The sequence below is a fragment of the Silurus meridionalis genome, chromosome 22 (assembly GCF_014805685.1).
Source record: "Silurus meridionalis isolate SWU-2019-XX chromosome 22, ASM1480568v1, whole genome shotgun sequence".
NCBI classification, from domain to species: Eukaryota; Metazoa; Chordata; class Actinopteri; order Siluriformes; family Siluridae; genus Silurus; species Silurus meridionalis.
Window position 1 is genome coordinate 2,242,234 of NC_060905.1, and position 23,627 is coordinate 2,265,860.

At 39.1% G+C, this 23,627-nt stretch overlaps 1 protein-coding gene across 1 annotated transcript; it reads left to right on the plus strand.

Annotated features, from left to right (window-relative positions):
- Positions 1–558: 558 nt before the first annotated feature.
- Positions 559–23,441, plus strand: vwa3a (von Willebrand factor A domain containing 3A). The gene is made up of 32 exons (XM_046835406.1): positions 559–682; positions 3,178–3,250; positions 3,372–3,502; positions 4,674–4,754; positions 4,873–4,927; positions 5,002–5,103; positions 5,175–5,281; positions 5,479–5,604; positions 7,299–7,407; positions 7,507–7,569; positions 8,066–8,200; positions 8,306–8,450; positions 8,624–8,727; positions 9,370–9,450; positions 9,568–9,665; positions 11,073–11,192; positions 11,338–11,412; positions 11,489–11,627; positions 11,773–11,959; positions 13,485–13,555; positions 13,774–13,935; positions 15,004–15,070; positions 15,341–15,444; positions 15,824–15,946; positions 16,222–16,374; positions 17,841–17,949; positions 18,794–18,938; positions 19,092–19,236; positions 21,404–21,555; positions 21,699–21,819; positions 22,870–22,967; positions 23,288–23,441. Coding segments are annotated over exons 1-32 (3,429 nt in total). The 5' UTR covers positions 559–680; the 3' UTR covers positions 23,334–23,441.
- The last annotated feature ends 186 nt before the right edge of the window (positions 23,442–23,627 follow it).

Here is a 23,627-nt window from a genome sequence, read left to right on the forward strand (position 1 = left end):
GTAACATGGAAGTAACGGAAATAAAAAAGTAAAACGAAACAGACTTGTCTTGTTTTATTTATTTTTTTCCTCTTGGTTAAAATTTTTTTAAAAGTTTTATTATATTTAACATTATATTTTTTAAATCAATTGGGTTAAATTTATTATTTTTTTGGTTCGGTTTTCAGACGCTCCTGTCCTTTTACCCGAGACAAAACAGTGCCTTGAGCTGTACGTGCAAAGTATCGTATTTTACACATTATATATCTCAGTTCAATTTTGGAAAATAAGTAAAAAATAAAATAAAAATTGTGGATATTTGGTCAATAATAATCAGAGCTTTTTCTAAAAATAAAGAATTATTGAGTGAATTTGTGGGAAAAAGTAATTTATTATTAATTTCTTGATTAGGTTCATAAACCTGACGTTCTTCATTTCTTTATTGCTAATTAACTAATTAATCGTTTGTTTTATAAACGTATCGCGTGATATATATACGTGTGCGCGCGCGCCGTGCACCGCGGATAGCGTTCCACGTGCCCGTGGTTTCCATGGAGACTTGCCGCGTGAGCGCGCACATGAAGATCTACACAGTCCTGCAGCCTGACTTACTTCCGGGTCTCTTTTTTTTTTTTTTTACTTAAAGTATTAAATCATAAAGCTAGAAAAAGAAAACAGTTCTTATATGTATATTTCCATTCATGTGAGTATGAGAAGTTTTTATTTTGATTTATTTTACAAACAATAATGGTGTAATGGCAACGGATTGGTATTTATTTATTTATTTATTTTGGTGGTTTTTTTTTTATATTATAATTCACCTATTATAGGAATTTTCTTAATATCGACGCATCTACGATGCTTTATTACGTCATAAAGTTGATAAATCAATTACACGTTTTTTCAATCCTCCGTAAAAATCCTTTTAGTTTAGTTTTTTAGTTTGCTTTTAAATTTAAATAAATAAATCCTAATCCTTTAATCCTAAGGGTCTAAATACATACCATTTATATTAGTTCTAAAGGTTAAACTATAGTCCAGGTTTTAAATCAACATTAAAGCGACAAGAGAATGGAAAAAAAATTCTAAAAATGATGTGACAATGTGCAAAATGTAAAAAACAACAGTGATGATTTGCACATTTCATAATCCCATATTTTATTCACAATAAAACAAAAAAATTGAATGTTTGAATGAGCTTTGGCCCAGAGAGGATGCTGGCATTTCTGGATCATATTTATGTCAAAGAGACTCTGCCTCTGTAAGATACATTATTTATATCCAATCATCTTACTGATCTGTTGTTTATTAACTTAAAAATGTTTATTTTTTTTTATAAGGCTTACTTTTTCTAGACTTTTGGTATCATTAGACAAAAACGTACCAGTGGAAATTGTGCTCCTGTTGGCTGAAGGAGGAGAAGGAGAGGAGGAAGACGTCTACAGAGACAGCAGGGAAGGAGAAGTGTAGGAGAAGTGGAGGTTCGGGTTGGTACTTTAAATGTTGGTACTATGACTGGTAAAGGGAGAGAGGGAGCTGATATGATGGAGAGGAGAAAGGTAGAGATGTTGTGTGTTCAGGAGACCAAGTGGAAAGTGAGTAAGAGCAGGAACATTGGAGGTGTTTAAACTGTTCTATCATGGTGTGGATGGAAAGAGAAATGGTGTAGGGGGGATTCTGAATGAAGAGGACAGTAAGAGTGTAGTGGAGGTGAAGAGGGTTTCTGATAGGGTGATGATTGTGAAGCTGGAAGTTGAAGGGATGATGATAAATGTCATCAGTGCTCATGCTCCACAAGTGGGTTGTGAGATGGAGGAGAAAGAAAAATTCTGGAGTGAGCTGGAGACTGTAAGGTGTTGGCAGGGGACAGTGTAGCTAAACAGCATCGGATGGTGGTCTGTAGGATGGTTTTGGAGGTGAAGAAGAAGAGGAGGAGAGTGAGGACTGAAAGAAGAATAAGATGGTGGAGAGCAGCGATTAACAGGATGAAGAGTGGAAAGTCGGTTGGGCCAGATGACAGACCGGTAGAAGCATGGAGATGTTTAGAAGAGATGCAATGGAGTTTTAACCAGATTGTTTAACAGGATTCTGGAAGGTGAGAAGATGCCTGAGGAATGGAGAAGGAGTGTGCTGGTACTGATCTTGAAGAATAAGGGAGAAGTGCAGACCTGCAGTAACTACAGGAGAATAAAGTTGATCAGTTACACCATGAAGTTATGGGAAAGAGTAGTGGAAGCCAGGCTGAGAAGAAGAGGTGACCATCTGTGAGCAACAGTATGGTTTCATGGCGAGGAAGAGCACCACAGATGCATTATTTGCTTTGAGAATGTTGATGGAGAAGTATAGAGAAGGTCAGAAGGAGTTGCATTGTGTGTTTGTGGATTTAGAGAAAGCGTACGACAGGGTGGAGAGAGGAGTTGTGGTATTGTATGAGGAAGTCAGGTGTGTCGGAGAAGTATGTGAGGGTGGTGCAGGACATGTATGAGGACAGTGTGACAGCAGTGAAGTGTGCAGTAGGAACAACAGACTGGTTCAAGGTGGAGGGTGGACTGCAACAAGGATCGGCTCTGAGCCCTTTCCTGTTTGCAGTGGTAATGGACAGGATGAAGAACGAGGTCAGACAGGAGTCTCCATGGACTATGATGTTTGCAGATGATACTGTGATGATGATGTGAGGCGTGACTGAGATGGTTCCACATGTGCAGAGGAGGGATATGGGGTATATCAGTGGAAGAATGTTGAGTATTGAGGGAAAAAATGAAGGCCAAGGAGGAGGTTTATGGATGTGGTGAAGGAAGACATGCAAGTAGATGATTTGAATGAGGCAAATGTAGAGGACATAGGAGTGGAGACTGATGATCCGCTGTGGAGACCCCTAACAGACTTTTGTTTCCCTGTCCCAACATTTTTAAAAGCGTGTTGCAGCCAGAGATCTTTTATTTCTAAAAGTGGATATTAATAACTCCTTTATAATTTTTTTTTTCCTTTTCTCTTTAAATGAATGAAATATGTAAAAGGTACAGAATATTCCAGAGCCTGTTTGAATTACCGTACCATGTGGTCACACTGGTGGAAATTACATGTCATTTTTATCTATGTATTTGTCTCGTTCCTACAGTTCCATGGAGGGGAACAATACGTTTTTCAGGTAGTCTATATTGCTTTATGATCCTTTAGCCGTAGCCATTCTGTGTGCAGGTCCTCCAAAATGACACATCATGCCTCATCAGGACCCTCAACCAGCAAGTCCACTCAAACCTGGACTTTAAAGGTGACGTCTTCTGTTGCTAGACTTCTTTTCTTTGCTATTTATATCGTTTTATTTTTCCACGTCTATCATCGAGATGCCGAGATGATTTTCATTGCCTGATGATCCAGATGTTCTCACACAGGCTTCACTGCAGGAGCGGAGAGAAGATACAGATGAGCAGGAAACCTCTGAGGAGTGGCTGAAATGGAGGAGTTTGGAGAGTTGTGGCCTCACTCTTTCACACTTCCTTTCTCACTGTTCCACGGCTCCTGTGTGAGTCCGATCACTAGAGCTAACCGTAGCTAGATCGAGTAGCTAACATTAACCATGAAGCTGAGTTTGCTAAACCAGGCTGTTTAAAAGCTAGCTTGATATAATGTCAATAAAGATGTGAGTGTAGTAAAGCTTTGATAGATTCATTTGCAGCAACCTGGGAATCTGTGGTGTCTTTTGGTTTTCTACATCTGGTGCTTTTTCTTCTGTCCAATCTTACGCTTTATCTACCTGTCACTTCTCTTTCCCAGTTTATATCGTCTTGATCCTGCCATTGTGGCTGCTTTTGCTGAAGAGTCAATTGCCTGCGGCCTGAGGCACCTTTTTCTGTGCAATCTGGGGCAATTTCCACCCTGGTGAAGGCTTCTTCCAACCTGAAACTTCTTTTGCCTGTGTGAGGGCTTTTCTTTCCACCCAGTCTGGCCACCTTCTGTGCAGGCTTGGTATTCTTTTAATCTTGCTTTTGTCTATATTCTTTTTTGACTTTTTCGTTGATTGTTTTCATCCAACCTTCTGCCCAATAAAAGCATCATCTTCTCAACACTGGACTGGTTCTACTGCCAACAATATGCTATGGATTTATCCATCATGCCTACATGAAGTGTTATTTGCCCATTCTGTGGCTTTATTTTTTACCCCACATAGATCTTTTGATGGTTTGTTTTCTGTTCATTCTGAGGCTTGTTTTGCCACACCTTGGTCTCGTTCTGGTCACACCTAGGCTTCATTTATCCATCCTTGGACTTGGGACTAATTCTTGATCTAATTCTGAGCCTTTAGCCTAAGTCGACACCATCTTCTTCCCAGGCTGGGTTTTTTCTGCTTAATTTGGATTTTTTTCCTCTTCCCATCCTGGGGCTTTTCCCTCTAATTACCTTCCATTGCTCGAATGTTCTTTAGATAATACTAGGGTTTAACTTTCTACCCAGCCTCAGATGTCTTGTGCTAAACCTGAGGTATCTTCTGCTTGACCTGGACTTTTTTTGTCCAAAGCTTTCTGTTCCAAAGCAATTACCCATCCTGGAGATTCCTCTTTTCCCAGGTTGCCTTTAGGTTTTATCTTGTATTTTTTATCTAGTATTTTGTTTTATCTTGTATTTGAGATTAGGGTTTGGTCTCAATGTTCCAAAAGATTTTGTGATGTGTCTGAGTATGTTTGTGCTGATTGCAGATCTTACAGAGGAGATGGGGAGGATGCGCAGCTGGAGATCGACTCCGAGACCCTCAACGACTTTGAGATGCAGCTTTACCAGTGCGTCGCAAATCATATCAACCGAATAAACAGACTTTTTCTTTGTGCTTCTGGATTATTTCTTATATCACTCTTCTTTAAAAAGGAATATCTGACTCAGAGTTTGGTGTTTGTGCAGAGCGATCGAGATGTTCCACAGCAGAATCCAGTGGCTGACTCGAGGCAGCAGAAAGGTACACAATGAAAATCTAATATTTGTATGTTTTTTTTTTTATTTTAATGCTGTGATGCCTCTGTGTGAGTTTAGATCTTTGGGATGGTGCCAGGATCCAGACTTGGAGTTCTCGTCGACTCTTCTGATGTGAGCTGCTTCGAAGAGAGGCTCTCGGAACTCCAGCGCCACCTCCTGGTGAGGTTCTGAAACGTCTGAAATTATTTTGCCATACTGAGTTCTGAACTTTATAATGCTTTCTTTCTTAGCTTCTCGTACAGGAGCAGTTACGCCTGAAGAAGCAGCTGCACTTAATGTCTGTAGGCACAGAAGTCAACAGTCTGTGGGAGAAACCGAGAGACGTTAACCAGAAAAGGTGTGTGTGTGTGTGTGTGTGTGTGTGTGTGTGTGTGTGTGTGTGTGTGTGTGTGTGTTCACTTAAACACATTCAGTATATGAGAACCTCATGTGTTGTATTGACTGGAGGAGAAATAATAAATGAGCTTCTGTCAAGCAGGATCTCACAGGGGTTTGATGATCCTGTATGTCCTTATGGTCTTCTCGCTTCTCCAGGCTGCAGGAGGTTCAGGAGTGGATCCTGCGCTTGATCTCGAGCGGAAACTGCAACCTGCTGCAAGGTTTAGAGAAAACTCGGAGCCAAACCCATCTCGACAGTCTGCTCATTATCCTGAGCTCCTGGTGAGATCTTTCTGTCTTTCACACGATTTTGGTGACATCATGTATTTTTTAAGATTCTTCTTATACACTAAGAATAATTTTTTTGGGGCTTTTTTTTAATCATATTATCAAAGTTAGCAAATCTATGGTCAAAACTATTGGGACATTTGTCTTTTCCACCCTGAAGTGGTTCTTCTCCAAACTGTCCCCAGGCCTCCTCAACTCACCTCCATCCTGTAGTTCCTGACGTTACACACACCCTTGTGGCTGAATGAATCTCACACAAAATCTACTAGAACATTTTTCCAGAAGTGTGGAGCTTCTTATAACAGCAAATGTGGAATGGGATGCTCAAAAAAAAGCACATAGCAATCTTATGATTAGGTGTCCACATTACATTTTTTTAGTCGAGTAAAAACATATAACTCCATATGATTTATTTTTTATTTTCTTGTTATATTGAGAAAAAAAAAAAAATTCTAAATGATCTGCATCCATCAAACTTGACATGTTAATTTCTATTCGAAATTATTTAATTCATAATCATTCCTGCAGAATTTCTCGAAACCGCGTTCATTCTTTATCGATTTACGATAAATTTTATAATAAAAATCAAAAAATATGTTTTTATAGAGATATTTTTTCAAAGAAAAAAAATCTGATATTATTTGCTTATTTTTCTTCATCTAAAGTGCATATTTTTTAATACGACAATATTTAAATATTAAATATTACTATTTTATTAATAAAAGTCAATCAATAATATAAGTATATTCGAAATAATCGAAATATTTAATCGTGATTTAATTGCACAATTTTTTCTGTTCTGAATGTACCTTAAATTAATACTTTTCAAGTTTTAATACTCTAAACATGCGCATGGACGAATATTGATGCTTTATGCAAATGTCTGTTTATTATTAGTGAAACCGAACTCAGCATAAAGCATGAAGACTAAATATTATTGTAAATGTTTTAAAGTAATGATGGTGTTTGAAATTATGTCATTTTCAATTCAATGTATTTAAATGACACTTTTCTGGTATGTTTCCACACGGACGGTTTTAGTTGCCGGATGTGCAAATCATGGCGGATTTTGGTGCTGATTTGAGACTTGGCGCAGTAAAACACATGTTTAGTGATTAAAAAATATTTTCCTGTGTTTTTTTATTAAATTTTTTTATATCTGAGTAAAGAAAGGACGTCGAGAATAAATGTGTTTTGCACTGAGGTTTAAATTTCGCCTCTTTTATATTTATTTATTTAGATTTTTAATAAAAACGGTCAAACAGAAAAGCGCACTCGTTAATCGCACGGTTATTAAATTAATGCCGTCAGAATGAATTTTTGATTAACGTGTTATTAATGTGTTATTTTTTACAGCCCTATATTTATATATATATATATATATATATATATATATATATATATATATATATATTGTAATATTTTTTGGTCATTTTTATTTTAATATATTTCAGTACTTTCGGCAAACAAATGTACATTATTCAAAAGCTTAGACATGTTTAGATTTTTTTAAACTTATTTATTTATTTTCTTTTTATTTATTTCTATTTTTTATTAGTTTTTATTTATTATTTGTATTCATTTTATTTAGTCATTAATAATCAACCCAAATACTCTCATCTGTGTGTATTATATCAATAACTGTGTGTGTGTGTGTGTGTGTGTGTGTGTGTGTGTGTGTGTGTCAGTCCCGATCAGGATATAGATGTTTTATTGTCCTACATGTCAGAGATGGTACAGGACACGTCTCTGTGTGCTCACGTGGTGCTGCTCGACTCGTGCAGTCCATCAGTGATTGTGAGAATAATAATTTGATTATTAGTGATAATTGTTATGATAATAAAATAAACTTTTGTTATTCAGGAGAAACACCATTTCTGTTTTGCTGTTTTACAGGAAGCTGTAAAGGACATGAGTAAAGTGACAGGAGGACGATTTCACCTGTTTTTTGCTTCACAGGTAACCAGATTTTGATAATATTACCCTGTATAGAGTTTCTGTTCTTTTATATACTGGATATTAATAGAAGTTTATGGGCTTCAATAAGTTTATGGTCTTCAGGGTGCAAGAGGAGAGGTTTGTGGGCTTTATGGTGGAGGAGGAGACATTTATGGTCTTCAGGCTGCAGGAGGAGGAGTGTATGGGCTTTATGGTGAAGGACGAGGAGTTTATGGGATTTATGGTGGAGAAGGAAGAGTTTATGGTCTTCAGAGTGCAGGAGGATTAGTTTATGGGCTTAAGGGTGCAAAAGGGGGATATTTTTGGTTTTAGGGTACAGAACAAGGAGTTTATGGGCTTTATGATGGAGGAGGAGGAGTTTATGGTCTTCAGGGTACAGGTTGAGGTATTTTTTTGGGCTTCAGGGGGCAGAGTTTCAATGCATTTTTTAATGATGGATAGTGTGTGTGTGTGTGTGTGTGTGTGTGTGTGTGTGTGTGTGTGTGTGTGTGTGTAGGGTATAGTGGACAGCAGTAGTGACCTGGAGCTTCTGTGGGCTGAAATTAAAACCGCAAGAAGCATTCTCCATCACATCCAGAACGCCCGGCAGCATGGACGACTGAACCACACGCCGGTGTCTATCGTTTCAGAGGTGATTCTGGAATCACAACGGTGCCAATACTTTCAGAAAGATTCAGCTAAAGTCATGCCAAAGACACGCTGAAGTCGTCTATAAAAGTATTTCTTTTTGTTGCAGATCTCGACAGATTTAGAAGCTCTGTCTCTGTCTGATCTAAACTCAGGAGCCCATACCGCTGTCCACGGTGCTGAACTGTGTGTCCAGCCTGCCGGTCCTCTTCCATCCTCCTCTGCCGAGTGGCTCAGAACAAACGGCCTGAAAGGTGTTACAGTCGTTTCATAATTATAATTTATAATTCATAATTTATTTTACATTACAATCATTTTCACACAATTACTTTCATATAAATATAAACATTGTCAGATTTGACCTTCAAGAGGTCACAAATAATCATAAATGTAGCTGGAGATAAACTGAACTGCTTTGTGTTTGTAGCCAAGAACCTGAACCTGTACCATGTGCTGGCTCCAAACATCTACACTCCTCTGGAGGGGTTTGTCCCCATACTGGGAAAGAAGGTCCAGTCCAAAGTGCATGAGGTTTGTATATACAACAGCTTTCTCTCTGCAATGTCAAGGAGCTGGAGTAGAAGTTTAGGGGTCTTAGGATAAAGGAGAAGAAATTTATGGGTTTTATGATGCAGGAGAAGGAGTTTATGTCTTAGGATGCAAGAGAAGGAGTTTGTTGGTCTCTGGATGCAGAGGGAGAAGTTTATGGGTCTCAGGGTGTAGGAGGAGGAGTTAATGGTTCTCAGGATGCAGAAGGAGGAGTTTATGGGTATCAGGATGCAGAAGGAGGAGTTTATAGGTCTCAGAATGCAAGAGGAGGAGTTTGTGGCTTTTAGGATGCAGGGGGGAGGATTTTATGGCTTTTAGGATGGAAGGAGGTTTAGATTGTGTTTTTTTGACACTGGCATATATTCTGCATATGCCATAAATATGGGCTTAATCCTAAATCACTCAGAATCTGCCCCTGAACCTGCTGATTCTGATGTTCCTGTATCTCCTCCTAAAAGGTTTGTAACTGGGATGTAAGGAGTCAATGATGAAGATGCATGTTCTCAGAATACTACTGTGGAGAAGATGCTCAGTGGCAGGTGCCAGTGATGCCTTGGGCACTTTTCCCCCTTTGCAGGGATTTTCGATGTTCATTTTCTATAAGTTCTGTCTCATTTTGTCCAGAAAGCGACGGTGCAGTTCGAGTGGCATGACGGCACTCTGAAGAACATGCATGTGGATCTGCCCCTGCTTCAGAGTTATCAGGTAGACTCCTCAGATCTCTATCATCCCCTCACTTTCTTGCTTTCATTTTCATACCCCTTTCTTTCTCTCTCTCTCTCTCTCTCTCTCTCTCTCTCTCTCTCTCTCTCTCTCTCTCAGAGGCGCCTCCTGGAGGCCGAGGGTGTCCTGGAGGACAGGGTCATGTGGTTAAACACCTTTAGCAGCAGGCAGATCTGGGGAACTGTGTGTGAACAGAGGTGAGATACATCTCTCTACATCTCTCTACATCTCTCTAAAGATTTCGCCCTGAGTTCGGGTCTGGGGGTGATGATTTATTTCCTGTAGAAGCAGCTCTTACAGCAGCGTTGTTGTGTTTATTGAAGAAGTCTCCATGTAAAACTGTAATTTTTTCATCATCTTCATGGCAGAGGATTTTCACGGCGGTCGCTGCTTTCTTACATTGACGCATTTAGCAGACGTGTTTTGACGTCTCGAGCAATGATTTAATCAAGACTGGTTCACTTGGGTACAAACATAAGTCCGCATAAAACTCCGAATTGTAGCACTTCTTATAAACATAAAGATATCAAATACACATGAAAATAAAGTGCTAGTTTAAGTGGTGCAGGAAGAGGAATGTCTTCACCCAGCGTTTTAGAAGATCAAGTCAGAGAAGTTCATTCCAACACATCGGTGCCGCAACTGAGAAGAGTCTTGATGTTTACAAACCATGTAGCTGAGTTAAAGTAGAAATAGTTGAAATATCACTCCAGGAAAAGTTAAAATGCTCTGTTGAGTTAAAGTACAAAAGTTTTTGCCTTCAAATGTACTTAAGTATCCAAATTACTATGATTTATTAACACTATAATGTTCCTATGATCATTTTTATCACAAGATTCACAAGACTCGAATGTGACTCTCAGCACACTGATCTATTAATAGAATGATATTAATGACTCAAACACTGATTGATTTCTATTACAATGATCATGAACACAAAACCTTCTTTTTAACTTTTACTTTAAAATAAAGTCACGTGTTATGAGTTCGAGTCTGGAGTTTCTTCATCATTTATTCCTCTCTAAATGTTCTGCTTGATGTTGAACTGATGCTGAACTGTATGTTGGTGATCAGTAGATGCACCGAGCGCCGATCAGAACACGTGTAAAACAGAGCGTGCGCTCGACCCTGATTGGTGACTCGCTGCGTGTTTCACCAGTTACGTTTTTATCCTCATAAATTAAAAGAAACGTCTAAATTCACTAAATGTAGTAAAAAGTACGAGATTTGACTTGTATGAAGTTACAGTAAAAATCCCCCCAAATTGATATACTTCAGTAAATTACAGTAACAAATGATATTTGCCCTGAGAGAAGTTGGGACCAGTGGAGCAGTGCTGGACGAGGTGCAGTCTGAGGAGTGATGTGCGGGGTGGTGTAGGAGAACTTGGGCAGGTTGAACACAAATCGCTCAACACGTGAGAAAAAGAGCAGTTGATTGTCCGAGTTGTGTAGAGATATTGTAAGATCCTGGCCTGGAGATCTGGGAAGATCTGAAGAGCACATATCCATGAGCAACATGTCCACCAGCCATGCTGAGATCTGAGCAGAAGTTGTGGTCCCTGAAGAAGATGTGTATAGAAGATATGCATTTCTTGTGTACAGCGTGCAGATTGTGCTGGACGTGTCCGACGTGAGCGACCACCACCAGCTGCACATCCAGCATGCCGTCCGACTCCTCCTGCAGGAACAACTTCCCAGCACGCATCGCTTCAACATCATAGCGTAAATACCAGATTTTTGTTCTCCACCCTACTCTGAAACACTAGAGCTGATCAGATCCGTGGAGAACCTTCTCCGAGAGGTTTTGTAGACCCTGACCAATATATTAGTGCATGAAAAAAAAAATTTACTTGTGTTTGCCGGACAGGTTTGGAGCAGATGTGAAAGCGTGGAGAGAACGAGCAGTTTCTTCTAACCCCCAAAACCTTCAGGAAGCCTGGCAGTAAGTGATGATGGTGACGATGATCACGATGATGCGATGTTTCGCATCAAACACTAATTACGATGTGTGTTTGTAGGTGGGTTCAGAAATTAGAGTGCGCAGGAGATCGTAACACGCTGGCCGCTCTCCGACACGCCACCGAGTCGGAACCACAGGACTCGTCCCTCACTCGCGGAGTGTATCTGTTCACCACCGGCGCTCCGGATCAGGACCACGTAAGACACTGTCACTATTAGAATAGAACTCTGATGCCATTGAGGTGTTTTGCTAAACAGTGTGTGTGTGTGTGTGTGTGTGTGTGTGTGTGTGTGTGTGTGTGTGTGTGTGTGTGTGTGTGTGTGTGTGTGTGTGTGTGTCCAGTCAGTCCTCTTTTCATACGTATCGGAGTTCTGCACCGGTCTCCGGATTCACGTGTGTCTGTTCACCAGAGAGGTCGAGCCGCTCCGATGCTCATCGTCTCATCACGTGTCCCGCGTCCAAGTGGCCCTGATTCTGCGCAACCTGGCGCACTGCGCTAACGGCCGCTTCCACTGGATCACAGACACGGGTAGAGGAACAGGCAGCATGTTACCGCTAAAGTGGGAGCTCAAGGGTTAACATGTGGAACTTCTGGTAGGAAGGTTGTGAGTTCAAATCCCAGCACCACCAAGCTGCCAGTGCTGGGCCCTTGAACACGACCCTTGACCCTCACTTACTCAGATGTATAAATGTACAGGATTATTTCACGAGTTAGAGCTCCCCCAACTGGTGATGATTTATTTGTTCTGGTCAGATTTATTTGATTTCGCAGTTCAGTGAATTTGGTGTAATCAATATTCACATATTACTACAGTTTATAGATACGACTTATAACGTGATGCATTTTATTTACATTTTTTATTTAAAAGATGTAATAAAAAATATATGTATATAAGAATAAAATCTTGGATATTTGAATTATATTTTCAGAAAAGAATTTTTTATATATATATATATATATATATATATATATATATATATATATACAGTACAGACCAAAAGTTTGGACACACCTTCTCATTCAAAGAGTTTTCTTTATTTTCATGACTATGAAAATTGTAGATTCACACTGAAGGCATCAAAACTATGAAGTAACACGTGGAATTATATATGGAATTATATACATAACAAAAAAGTGTGAAACAACTGAAAAATGTCATATTCTAGGTTCTTCAAAGTAGCCACCTTTTGCTTTGATTACTGCTTTGCACACTCTTGGCATTCTCTTGATGAGCTTCAAGAGGTAGTCACCTGAAATGGTCTTCCAACAGTCTTGAAGGAGTTCCCCGAGAGATGCTTGGCACTTGTTGGCCCTTTTGCCTTCACTCTGCGGTCCAGCTCACCCCTAAACCATCTCGATTGGGTTCAGGTCCGGTGACTGTGGAGGCCAGGTCATCTGGTGCAGCACCTCATCACTCTCCTTCTTGGTCAAATAGCCCTTGATGCCTTCAGTGTGACTCTACAATTTTCATAGTCATGAAAATAAAGAAAACTGTTTGAATGAGAAGGTGTGTCCAAACTTTTGGTCTGTACTGTATATATATATATATATATAATTTATTTATTTATTTATTTATTTATTTATTTTTCTGGATATTTTAATACAATTTTCAGTAAATGTAAAAAATGTATTCCTGGATATTTGAAATACATTTTTAGTAAATGTTTAAAACAAATTCTTAGATATTTGAAGTATACTTTTAGAAAATGAAAAAAAATTGCTGGATATTTTAAGCATATTTTCAGTAATTTAACAAAAATGAATTGTTGGATATTTATTTTTATACTTTGAAAAAAAAAAAAACATTCCTGTATATGCAAATGATATTTTCAGTAAATAAAAAAGTTAGCATATGTATGTGTGTGTGTATATATATATATATATATATATATATATATATATATATATATATATATATATATATATCTCGTCATATACAGTATATTTTTGTCCGTTTACAGCTACATTTAATGTTACTGTAGTAGATAATGGAGGCTTAAATGAGAAAAAATTGTACGTATTTTTATTTCTATTTTCTGGTCTTCATTGGCAGGTATCGTGGAGAGCGATGACATCACCACCCTAACCCGAGAAATGGAGGAGGCGGCTGATTACTGGCAGAAGGTGAGATCAGCCATGATCAGCTCTGTTTTCCTGAATATAAAATATCTTAATTAAATGTGAAAGACGTGTATTAAGATTTCACACGTGCACACTGTGTATGTGGATGAGCTGCTGTTATAGAAATGATCTTGTGGTGAAGATCATGAACGTGTAGATCTTGTGCCTCTGGTGATGATATTGATGATGATGATGATGATGATGACGATGTTATCCTGCAGTGCTGCGATTTGGTGGACTCTTTGCTCCAGCACAGCTCCAGCGCAGATCAAGAGGAAGCTCATGCTGAAGAGTGTCATAGTCCAGCTCACTGCACTGAAGCTCTGAAGCAGAAACACACACTTCCTCCTCCCAGGGAGACTCGACTGAGCTCAGCCAGGCTGGTCAGTGTTAAACACAAACACAAACACGGACACACACACCACACTTTTCACTTTATTGGACATATTTCAGCATCGCTGATTATATCATGAGCTAGTCCTAGACAGCGCTCCCTACTGGTGAAGATTTATTTGTTCTTCTCAGGTTTAATTATATTTTTTAGAAAATATTGATTCAAATATTAAAATTTTTATATTAGTATTATATTTCCAGAATAAAAACAATCCTGGTTATTCTAATTATATTTACAGTAAATCTAAAATAATATAATTCCTGGATATTTTAATTATTCAGAAGTTTATTTGCCGATTTCACACAAAATTCGATATAAACACGATTCACACGATTGCTTCAGCTACAACGTATAGATATGAGTTATAACGGGATTTAATTTATTTTAATTGTTCAGTATATTTTAAGGATAAATTCCTGGATATTTAAATTGTTTTTCAATATTCAATCAAAAGATATTTCTGGATATTTTAATTATATTTTATGTAAATTTTCTGGACATTTTAATTATATTTTCAGTAAATAAAAAAATAAAAAACTCGGATATTTTATTTATATTTACCTTAAATAAAAAATAATCTGGATATTTAAATTATATTTTTAATAAAATAAATGCATGGTTTATATACTTATATTTTTTCAATTAAAAAATAATTAAATTCTTGAAAAATCGTACTTTTATTTTCAAAAAATTAAAAAAAAAAAATCTACATATTTTTATAATATAATTATAAAACGGAATATTTTATTTATAATTTTAACACATTTTTAAACTAACTTTCTGGATATTTTAGTTGTATCCTCAGTAAAGTTTTTTTTAAATAAACTCCTGGATATTTGAATAATTATTTTTTACATTTCTGCATATTTTAATGACGATTTCATTAATTTTAAAGGTAGATTTTTAATATATTTTAGAAATCCAAGTTTCGGTGTATTTCAGTGCACACGCATTCTGCTCTAAATACACATTTATTCTTTTTAGAAAGAAAAACAGCACAAAATTCCTTTAATACTGTAATGTAGTGAAAGAGCAGCGTCTGTTCCTGTGCACACAGGGGAGGACGGAGGTGAAACCATCGACAGCATGGAGACCAAACAGTGCCAAGGCGCTCATTCCTCCTGGTGCGTAACACACTGAACTGTTACTAAGAACCCTGGAGGCTCCTTCCCTGAGTCAGATATCAAGCAGGTCAATAATCTTATTGATTACATACTGAAGGAGTCTCCAGCAACTTGTTTCCCAGATGTTCCACAACATCAGCCAGTACAACATAGAGGAGGAGGCAAATGATGCTCGATAGAAGAATTGAAAGCTCTAATAGAAACAGATTTTCGGATTTGGTTTCGGTCTTCGTTTTAAGTCGGCTTGAAAATTCTTGCTTCTTTTCCTAGCTCATCCACCAGATGGATGGAAACCGATCAGGATTACAAACTCCACAAAAGTGAAAAAGAAGGAAAAATCTCCTGCTCTGCTCCGAAGGAGGAAGGAAGCCCTGGTGAGTGTGACAGCATCGGTTTCACAGGTGAAATTACACATTCTACAGCCAAAAGTTTGAGGAAACCTGACTGTGAGATTGGGTGGTGCTTTTAGAACATCCCATTCCACATTGAGTTCCCATTATGCTGTTATAATACGCTCCACTCGTCTGTCCAGATGTTCACTAGTCAGGTACTACAGGATGGAGGAGGAGTGAGGAGGCTACTGGTGTGCAGTCTGCATGAACAATTCATCCACATATGGGTGGAAAAGTCAGGTGTCCCAATACTTTTGGCCTGGTAGTGCAAGTGTGCCGTCTTTAACTGCGGAAAAATGTCATTAATGGAGTCTTTTATACAATAGTAGACCGTGTGACAATGTTTTTTTTGTTTCTACAGATTCAGATTTACGGCTTGTGTGTTTGTGTTTGTATAGGTTCAGTTTTTAATCATCTGAAGGCAAACAGCATTCAGAAGCGCATTCATATCCCTAAAAACGAGGACGTCTCCTCCTCCAAACAGGTACACACACTTTTGTAGTGTAAAATAAAAGACGAAATAAAACCAGATGTTCTTTTCCTGTTCTGTCTGGAGGAAGATGCGGCTCTACCTCTGCCATGTTAATCTCTATATGTGTGGTAATTTATTTTATTTTTTACTTTTTTAAAAATCTGGCAAGAGGCAACGTTTAAATTAGCCATTTGGGCAAATTCGGTCTTATTTATATTAAAGAAATAAATCAACTCTTTTTGTATCCATGTATCGCTGATACTCGTATTTTATATTTGCTCCTGCAGTGGCTGAGCCGCTTTGGAATCAGGAGTCTGAAACTGGACCTCCACAAGCTGCTCTCGGTTCCTGCCTGCACCCACCGCACGGAGCTGGTCACGTCCGTCAGCAGAAGCGTGTCTGCCAAATACTGCACCATCTTTCCCAGCGTGCACCTGAATGTAAGAACCAGAGCACGTCACGTCACGTCACATCACATCACGTTCACTTCATCGTGTTTGATCTCACATTACGTCATTAAAGAAGAAAGGAAATGCCAGTTGTGGACTTAAGAACAAAAGATAAACAGAGCAAATCAATCAATGTTGCAGAACCATTAATTATTGCTAGGTGGCAGTGTGGTGTGTATTACAGCGTATTCAAACAGAAACTCATTAGAAATAGTGGAACAAAAATCTGTCTGTCTTTTCATTTATCCGTTTGCCTGCCTGTCTGTCTTTTTGTGTTTTTATTTATCCGTCTGCCTGTCCCTTCATTCATCCATCTGTCTGCCTGCCTGCCTGTTTGTCCTTTTATTCGTCTGTCTGTCTGTCTGTCTGTCTGTCTGTCTGTCTGTCTGTCTGTCTGTCCTTTTATTCATCCGTCTGTCTGTCTGTCTGTCTGTCTGTCTGTCTGTCCGTTCATCCATCTATCTATCTATCTATCTATCTATCTATCTATCTATCTATCTATCTATCTATCTATCTATCTATCTATCTATCTATCTATCTATCTATCACTCATATTATTCTACTAATAGATCATCCCTTAAACTATCCTTCATCTTTTAGAGGTTGATTTTACTGACAGATTTGGTCGGATCGTATTAATATTTTTTTCTGTTTCTGATAAAAGGAAGTTTATGGTAATCATCAGCGATTTTTGAAAGTGTATTTTAGAAACTCACAGTGAAAAAGATGCATCTTTCCGAGAGAGAGAGAGAGAGAGAGAGAGAGAGAGAGAGGACTGCAGGATGTAGGTGAAGTGAAGAGGACTGAGGTGCTCAGTGGGAAAAAAATCATCCCATAAGGTGTTCAGTAGGGTTGAGGTCAGAGAACCACAAAACCGGGAGTGTGATCGAGTGCTGGTTTGTGAATGGAGCTTCTTCTTGTCGTCATCCCCATGGCTCCGCCCACCAGAAACACCATGCTCCGCCCCCCCACACTATACAAATCAATCTCAACCTTCTATAAATAAGATTAAACACATTTAATAAGCGTTGCAAAATTGCCTGAATTAAATTTGTAAACATGTTCTGTATATTAAACTTCAGCAGAAAAACAGGTAAATAATCAAAAAATTACACAATTTAAAGCGGGGCAGGGGGCACTCACTGGCGCCCCCTCCAGGTAATTGTGCCTTAGGCAGCTGCCTAGTTTGCCTTTGCCTAAAAACAGTGCTGCACCTGTGCATTGTTACACTATTGGCTGCTCTCTGCTGCTCAGTGCAGCGTAAAGGATATTATGCAGAGATACAGAAGCTTTAAAAGTGATGGTTAGTGAGAGATCAGTGTGTGAGGATCTGCTCAAGTGAACATGACTTTGGTAAATAAAGGCAAGTTTTGGCTTGAAACCTTCTACCTGAGTTTTATTCCCTCTTCCGCAAACCGCCGTGTGTTTAGCGATCGCGTGTTTTCTTGTTGTAAAAGGGTCGAGAGCGACATCTGTTTCTGAGTTCGGGAGAGTTGAAGCAGTACCTGATCCAGAGCGAACGTCTCCTGCAGCGTTACGCTCACAGGATGCAGTGGCTTCTCTCAGGTGAGCAAAATCATCACGCAACTATTCCATGTAGTGCTTTGCATAAGTATTTACCTCCCAACATTCCCATAATCTCACCCCCAAATCAAATCCCACCACCACCAAGCTGCCACTCCTGGGCCCTTGAGAAAGGCCCTCAACTTCTCAGAAAGAAGCAGATAGAAGTCGCTCAGGATAAGGACATCTATCAGTTACCACATATTTAAATGTAAATAAAATGGCTGCGATTGTGATCAATTAGATAATAATAATGATGTGATCTATTTATTAATTCATTAATTAAACAAACTTCACTAACATTATGTAAACATGATAAAAATAGCAAAATAACTTATAATAAAGAGCACCAGCATATGAGGAAAATAAGAAAATGTATGTACAAAATCTGCAAAAAAAAAAAAGATGATTATGTTCTGTAATAATGGTGTCCTAATTAATTGAGGTGTGGATGTCATATTATCATACAGCCTTCCTGAATCCAGCAGGGGGCAGTGTGTTTCACACCCAAGTCTTCAGTGGCGTCCTGCCTGAATCAATCCACACCATCACTGCATCACAGACAGGAATCTCATACAGTGAGAATAAGTGTCATCACTAAAGCAAGAAACACAATGATCGCAATTCAACACGTCTCCTTTCACTGGAGCCACAGCTTCCTCTCCTCTCCTCTCTCAGCCACACAAATATAAACATATACAATTTGTAGATATTTTATAACGGATCAAAAAAATGTTCATTTGTTTGCGACGCTTAATATTTTAGATCACGTGTGTGTGTGTGTGTGTGTGTGTGTGTGTGTGTGTGTGTGTGTGTGTGTGTGTGTGTGTGTGTGTGTGTCCTGCAGGCAGCAGACGTGTGTTTGGTTGCGTGTTGGAGAGAGACGTGTGTATAGTACTGGACGTGTCGGGCTCCATGTCCCCTCACTTCACCACACTGTACACACACCTCATCTCACTGATCTGGGATCAGCTTCATACCTGCAGAGTGAGGTGAGTTCATTCCCTTTATTTATTACACCTCTCTCTCTCTCTCTCTCTCTCTCTCTCTCTCTCTCTCTCTCTCCCACCCACTTTCACTCTCTTTGATTGTGTTTCTTTCTCTCTTTTTTTGTCTTTCCGTTTTACTCTTCTTACTCACTCCAGGTTCAGCATGGTGGCGTTCTCTGAGCTGGTGCAGGTGTGGCAGGAGGAGCTGGTGGAGGCTTCAGAGGAGAGGTGCAGGGACGCAGTAACATGGCTGAGTCAGCTAAACACCCACGGAGGAACCTCCATTCTACATGCACTAAAGGTACACACACACACAGACACACACACATACACACACACACACAAACACATATATATATATATATATACAGGAGTGCAGAATTATTAGGCAAGTTGTATTTTGAGGATTAATTTTATTTGAGGATTTAATTTGAACAACAACCATGTTCTCAATGAACACAAAAACTCATTAATATCAAAGCTGAATATTTTTGGAAGTAGTTTTAGTTTTAGCTATTTTAGGGGATATCTGTGTGTGCAGGTGACTATTACTGTGCATAATTATTAGGCAACAACAAAAACAAATTCATACCCATTTCAATTATTTATTTTACCAGTGAAACCAATATAACATCTCAACATTCACAAATATACATTTCTGACATTCAAAACCAAACAAAAACAAATCAGTGACCAATATAGCCACCTTTCTTTGCAAGGACACTCAAAAGCCTGCCATCCATGGATTCTGTCAGTGTTTTGATCTGTTCACCATCAACATTGCGTGCAGCAGCAACCACAGCCTCCCAGACACTGTTCAGAGAGGTGTACTGTTTTCCTCCTTGTAAATCGCACATTTGATGATGGACCACAGGTTCTCAATGGGGTTCAGATCAGGTGAACAAGGAGGCCATATCATTAGATTTTCTTCTTTTATACCCTTTCTTGCCAGCCACGCTGTGGAGTACTTGGACGTGTGTGATGGAGCATTGTCCTGCATGAAAATCATGTTTTTCTTGAAGGATGCAGACTTCTTCCTGTACCACTGCTTGAAGAAGGTGTCTTCCAGAAACTGGCAGTAGGACTGGGAGTTCAGCTTGACTCCATCCTCAACCCGAAAAGGCCCCACAAGCTCATCTTTGATGATACCAGCCCAAACCAGTACTCCACCTCCACCTTGCTGGCGCCTGAGTCGGACTGGAGCTCTCTGCCCTTTACCAATCCAGCCACGGGCCCATCCATCTGGCCCATCAAGACTCACTCTCATTTCATCAGTCCATAAAACCTTAGAAAAATCAGTCTTGAGATATTTCTTGGCCCAGTCTTGACGTTTCAGCTTGTGTGTCTTGTTCAGTGGTGGTCGACTTTCTGCCTTTCTTACCTTGGCCATGTCTCTGAGTATTGCACACCTTGTGCTTTTGGGCACCCAGTGATGTTGCAGCTCTGAAATATGGCCAAACTGGTGGCAAGTGGCATCTTGGCAGCTGCACGCTTGACTTTTCTCAGTTCACGGGCAGTTATTTTGCGCCTTGGTTTTCCACACGCTTCTTGCGACCCTGTCGACTATTTTGAATGAAACGCTTGATTGTTCGATGATCACGCTCAGAAGCTTGGCTATTTTAAGACTGCTGCATCCCTCTGCAATATATCTCACTATTTTTTGACTTTTCTGAGCCTGTCAAGTCCTTCTTTTGACCCATTTTGCCAAAGGAAAGGAAGTTGCCTAATAATTATGCACACCTGATATAGGGTGTTGATGTCATTAGACCACACCCCTTCTCATTACAGAGATGCACATCACCTAATATGCTTAATTGGTAGTAGGCTTTCCAGCCTATACAGCTTGGAGTAAGACAACATGCATAACGAGGATGATGTGGTCAAAATACTCATTTGCCTAATAATTCTGCACTCCCTGTATATATATTATTTAGGGGAGTGCAGGACTAAAGTTCTTTTGAAGTCAAACTTTTAGAAACTCTACATGTACAGCAGAAAGCTGATAACTCAAAATAACACGGCTCATAGTGTAGGGGCTTCTCTTTATCTGTCTGCCTGTCTCTCTACCTGTCTGTCTACCTGTCTCTCTAACTCTCTGTCTAACTCACTGTCTACCTGTCTCTCTACTTGTCTCTCTACCTGTCTCTCTACCTGTCTCTCTATCTGTCTCTCTAACTCTCTGTCTAACTGTCTCTCTACCTGTCTGTCTACTTGTCTCTCTACCTGTCTCTCTACCTCTCTGTCTACCTGTCTCTCTACCTGTCTCTCTACCTCTCTGTCTAATTGTTTCTCTACCTTTCTGTCTACCTGTCTCTCTACCTTTCTGTCTACCTGTCTCACTACCTGTCTCTCTACCTCTCTTTCTACCTGTCTGTCTACCTGTCTGTCTACCTGTCTGTCTGTTTACTTGTCTGTCTAGAGATAAAGCAGTGTGTCTTTTTTAAAAATGAAACCCATCCCCCCAACAGGCAGCATGTGTGTTTGGCGACTCGGTTGGTGTGTATGTGATCAGTGACGGACGCTGGGACTGTAGCTGCAGTCTGGTCCTGGAGGAGGTCGAGAGACTGACATCAGGAAAACATATCACCATCCACACGGTCACGCTGAGCGACCCAGACAGGTGGAAACCTCCACATCGTCACATATTTGCACCATCACTGCACTCATTTACTCCGGGTCCACTGGTACAGTCATCACATTTCTGTATCATCTTATACGTCTGCTGCGTTGTTTGTTGATGTTTATTCCTCTTTTGTGTTGCAGCACAGACGTGTTTCTGAAGAGCCTGGCCCATCAAACTGGTGGTCGCTTCCACCAGGTACCTACAGCTTCAGAAACGGCCATGACTACAGAGCTCCTGAGCAGCAGCTTCAGTGCAGGCCAGGTGAAATTATCTATCTATCTATCTATCTATCTATCTATCTATCTATCTATCTATCTATCTATCTATCTATCTATCTATCTATCTATCTATCTATCTACCTATCCATCCATCCATCCATCCATCCATCCATCCATCCATCCATCCATCCATCCATCCATCCATCCATCCATCCATCCATCCATCCATCCATCCATCCATCCATCGTCTCTTAAACTATCCAATTATTTATTTATTCTTCAGTTTATCCATCTCTATATCCAACTCTACCCTCTATTTATTTATCTATCCAGCCATTCACTTCCATCCATTCAATTTGTCATTAATTATGACTGTTTTATTTAGCATTCCTCAATTTATCATTCCATATACACCACTGTCTGTTTGTCCATCCATCTATCTATCCAACTATTGTCTATTTCTTTATCCATCCATCCATCCATCCATCCATCCAACTATTATACATTTCTTTGTCCATCCATCCATCCATCCATCCATCCATCCATCCAACCATCCATCCAACTATTATCCATTTCTCTGTCCATCCATCCATCCATCCATCCATCCATCCATCTGTCCAATCATTATTTATTTCTCCATCCATCCATCTATCTAACCCTCATTTATCCTTTCATTCATCTAATTACCTTTATATATTTTTATTTGTCCATACATCTGTCCATCAATGCATACATCTAACCATTATTTATCCAATTTTTCATCCATCCATCCATCCATCCATCCATCCATCCATCCATCCATCTATAAATCTAAGCATCCATATATTTAAGCATTATCTATTTATTTATCTATCCATCCATGCCTATCTCCAATGTTCCTCTTAGGTTCTTTCGATATTTAAGAGGCTGTTCTAATTTCTCAGAAAACGTAACTGTGGCACGACAGAAAAACTTGATCAGATTTCATAAGATAGTAGGAATATGAATCAGATCATCAGTGTGTTTGTGATTATTATTAATTACCATTAAAGATCTACTATATACAGTATCTACAATATAAAGCGATATAACAGCAGAGCGTTTCCCACCACAGGACTCGGTTCTCCCAGAGTTTCAGGGTGACGATCTGAAGAGGCTGAGGAACGAGATTGAAAAGTTGAGAATGTTCCAGAAACAAGCCAAAGACTTCAGGTTCGTCTTCATACAAGCATTGAATATAAATGTGGAATTTTTATTCTATACTGAAGTTGCTTTTAAGACCAGAAACATTTACACATGTAGATGAATTACCGCTTATTTTGAATATGCAAATTAGGAATCTGGCATGCCCCGCCCCTTGGGCTTTATTTCCATGCTTGAATCTGATAGGCTCTTAGATTTTATGATGCATTAAATACTATCTTGAATGAATTTATTTATCAGTTAAGTGTCTGTACACCGTTTCTTTTTCTAGAATGATTATAAATCAGGTTTTATCTTTGATCTTTCTGTAATTTGTTTGGTTTCTGTAGGGAAATGTTACTGGTGAAGAATCCAGAAGTCAGTAACCCGAAGTAAACGAATCAAGACTCATTGAAGCATTTGATTTTGAAAACCAGTTTAAAATCATAAACCGATGTTAATAAATAAAATTGTGTGTAATAAAGTCTATTGTTAAAAATAAAGTACAACATTAATGACATGATTAATGTACTTTTTAAAAAGTTGTTTTTTTCACCACATTTTAACTGCCCTTCTGCTCTTTTCACATATTTTTGGATTATTACTTTCAGTTCTTACACTTACACACTGACGCAGTGCTCGACCAAGGAAACTTGTATGAAAGATCATGCTTACTTCCCTTTAACATCA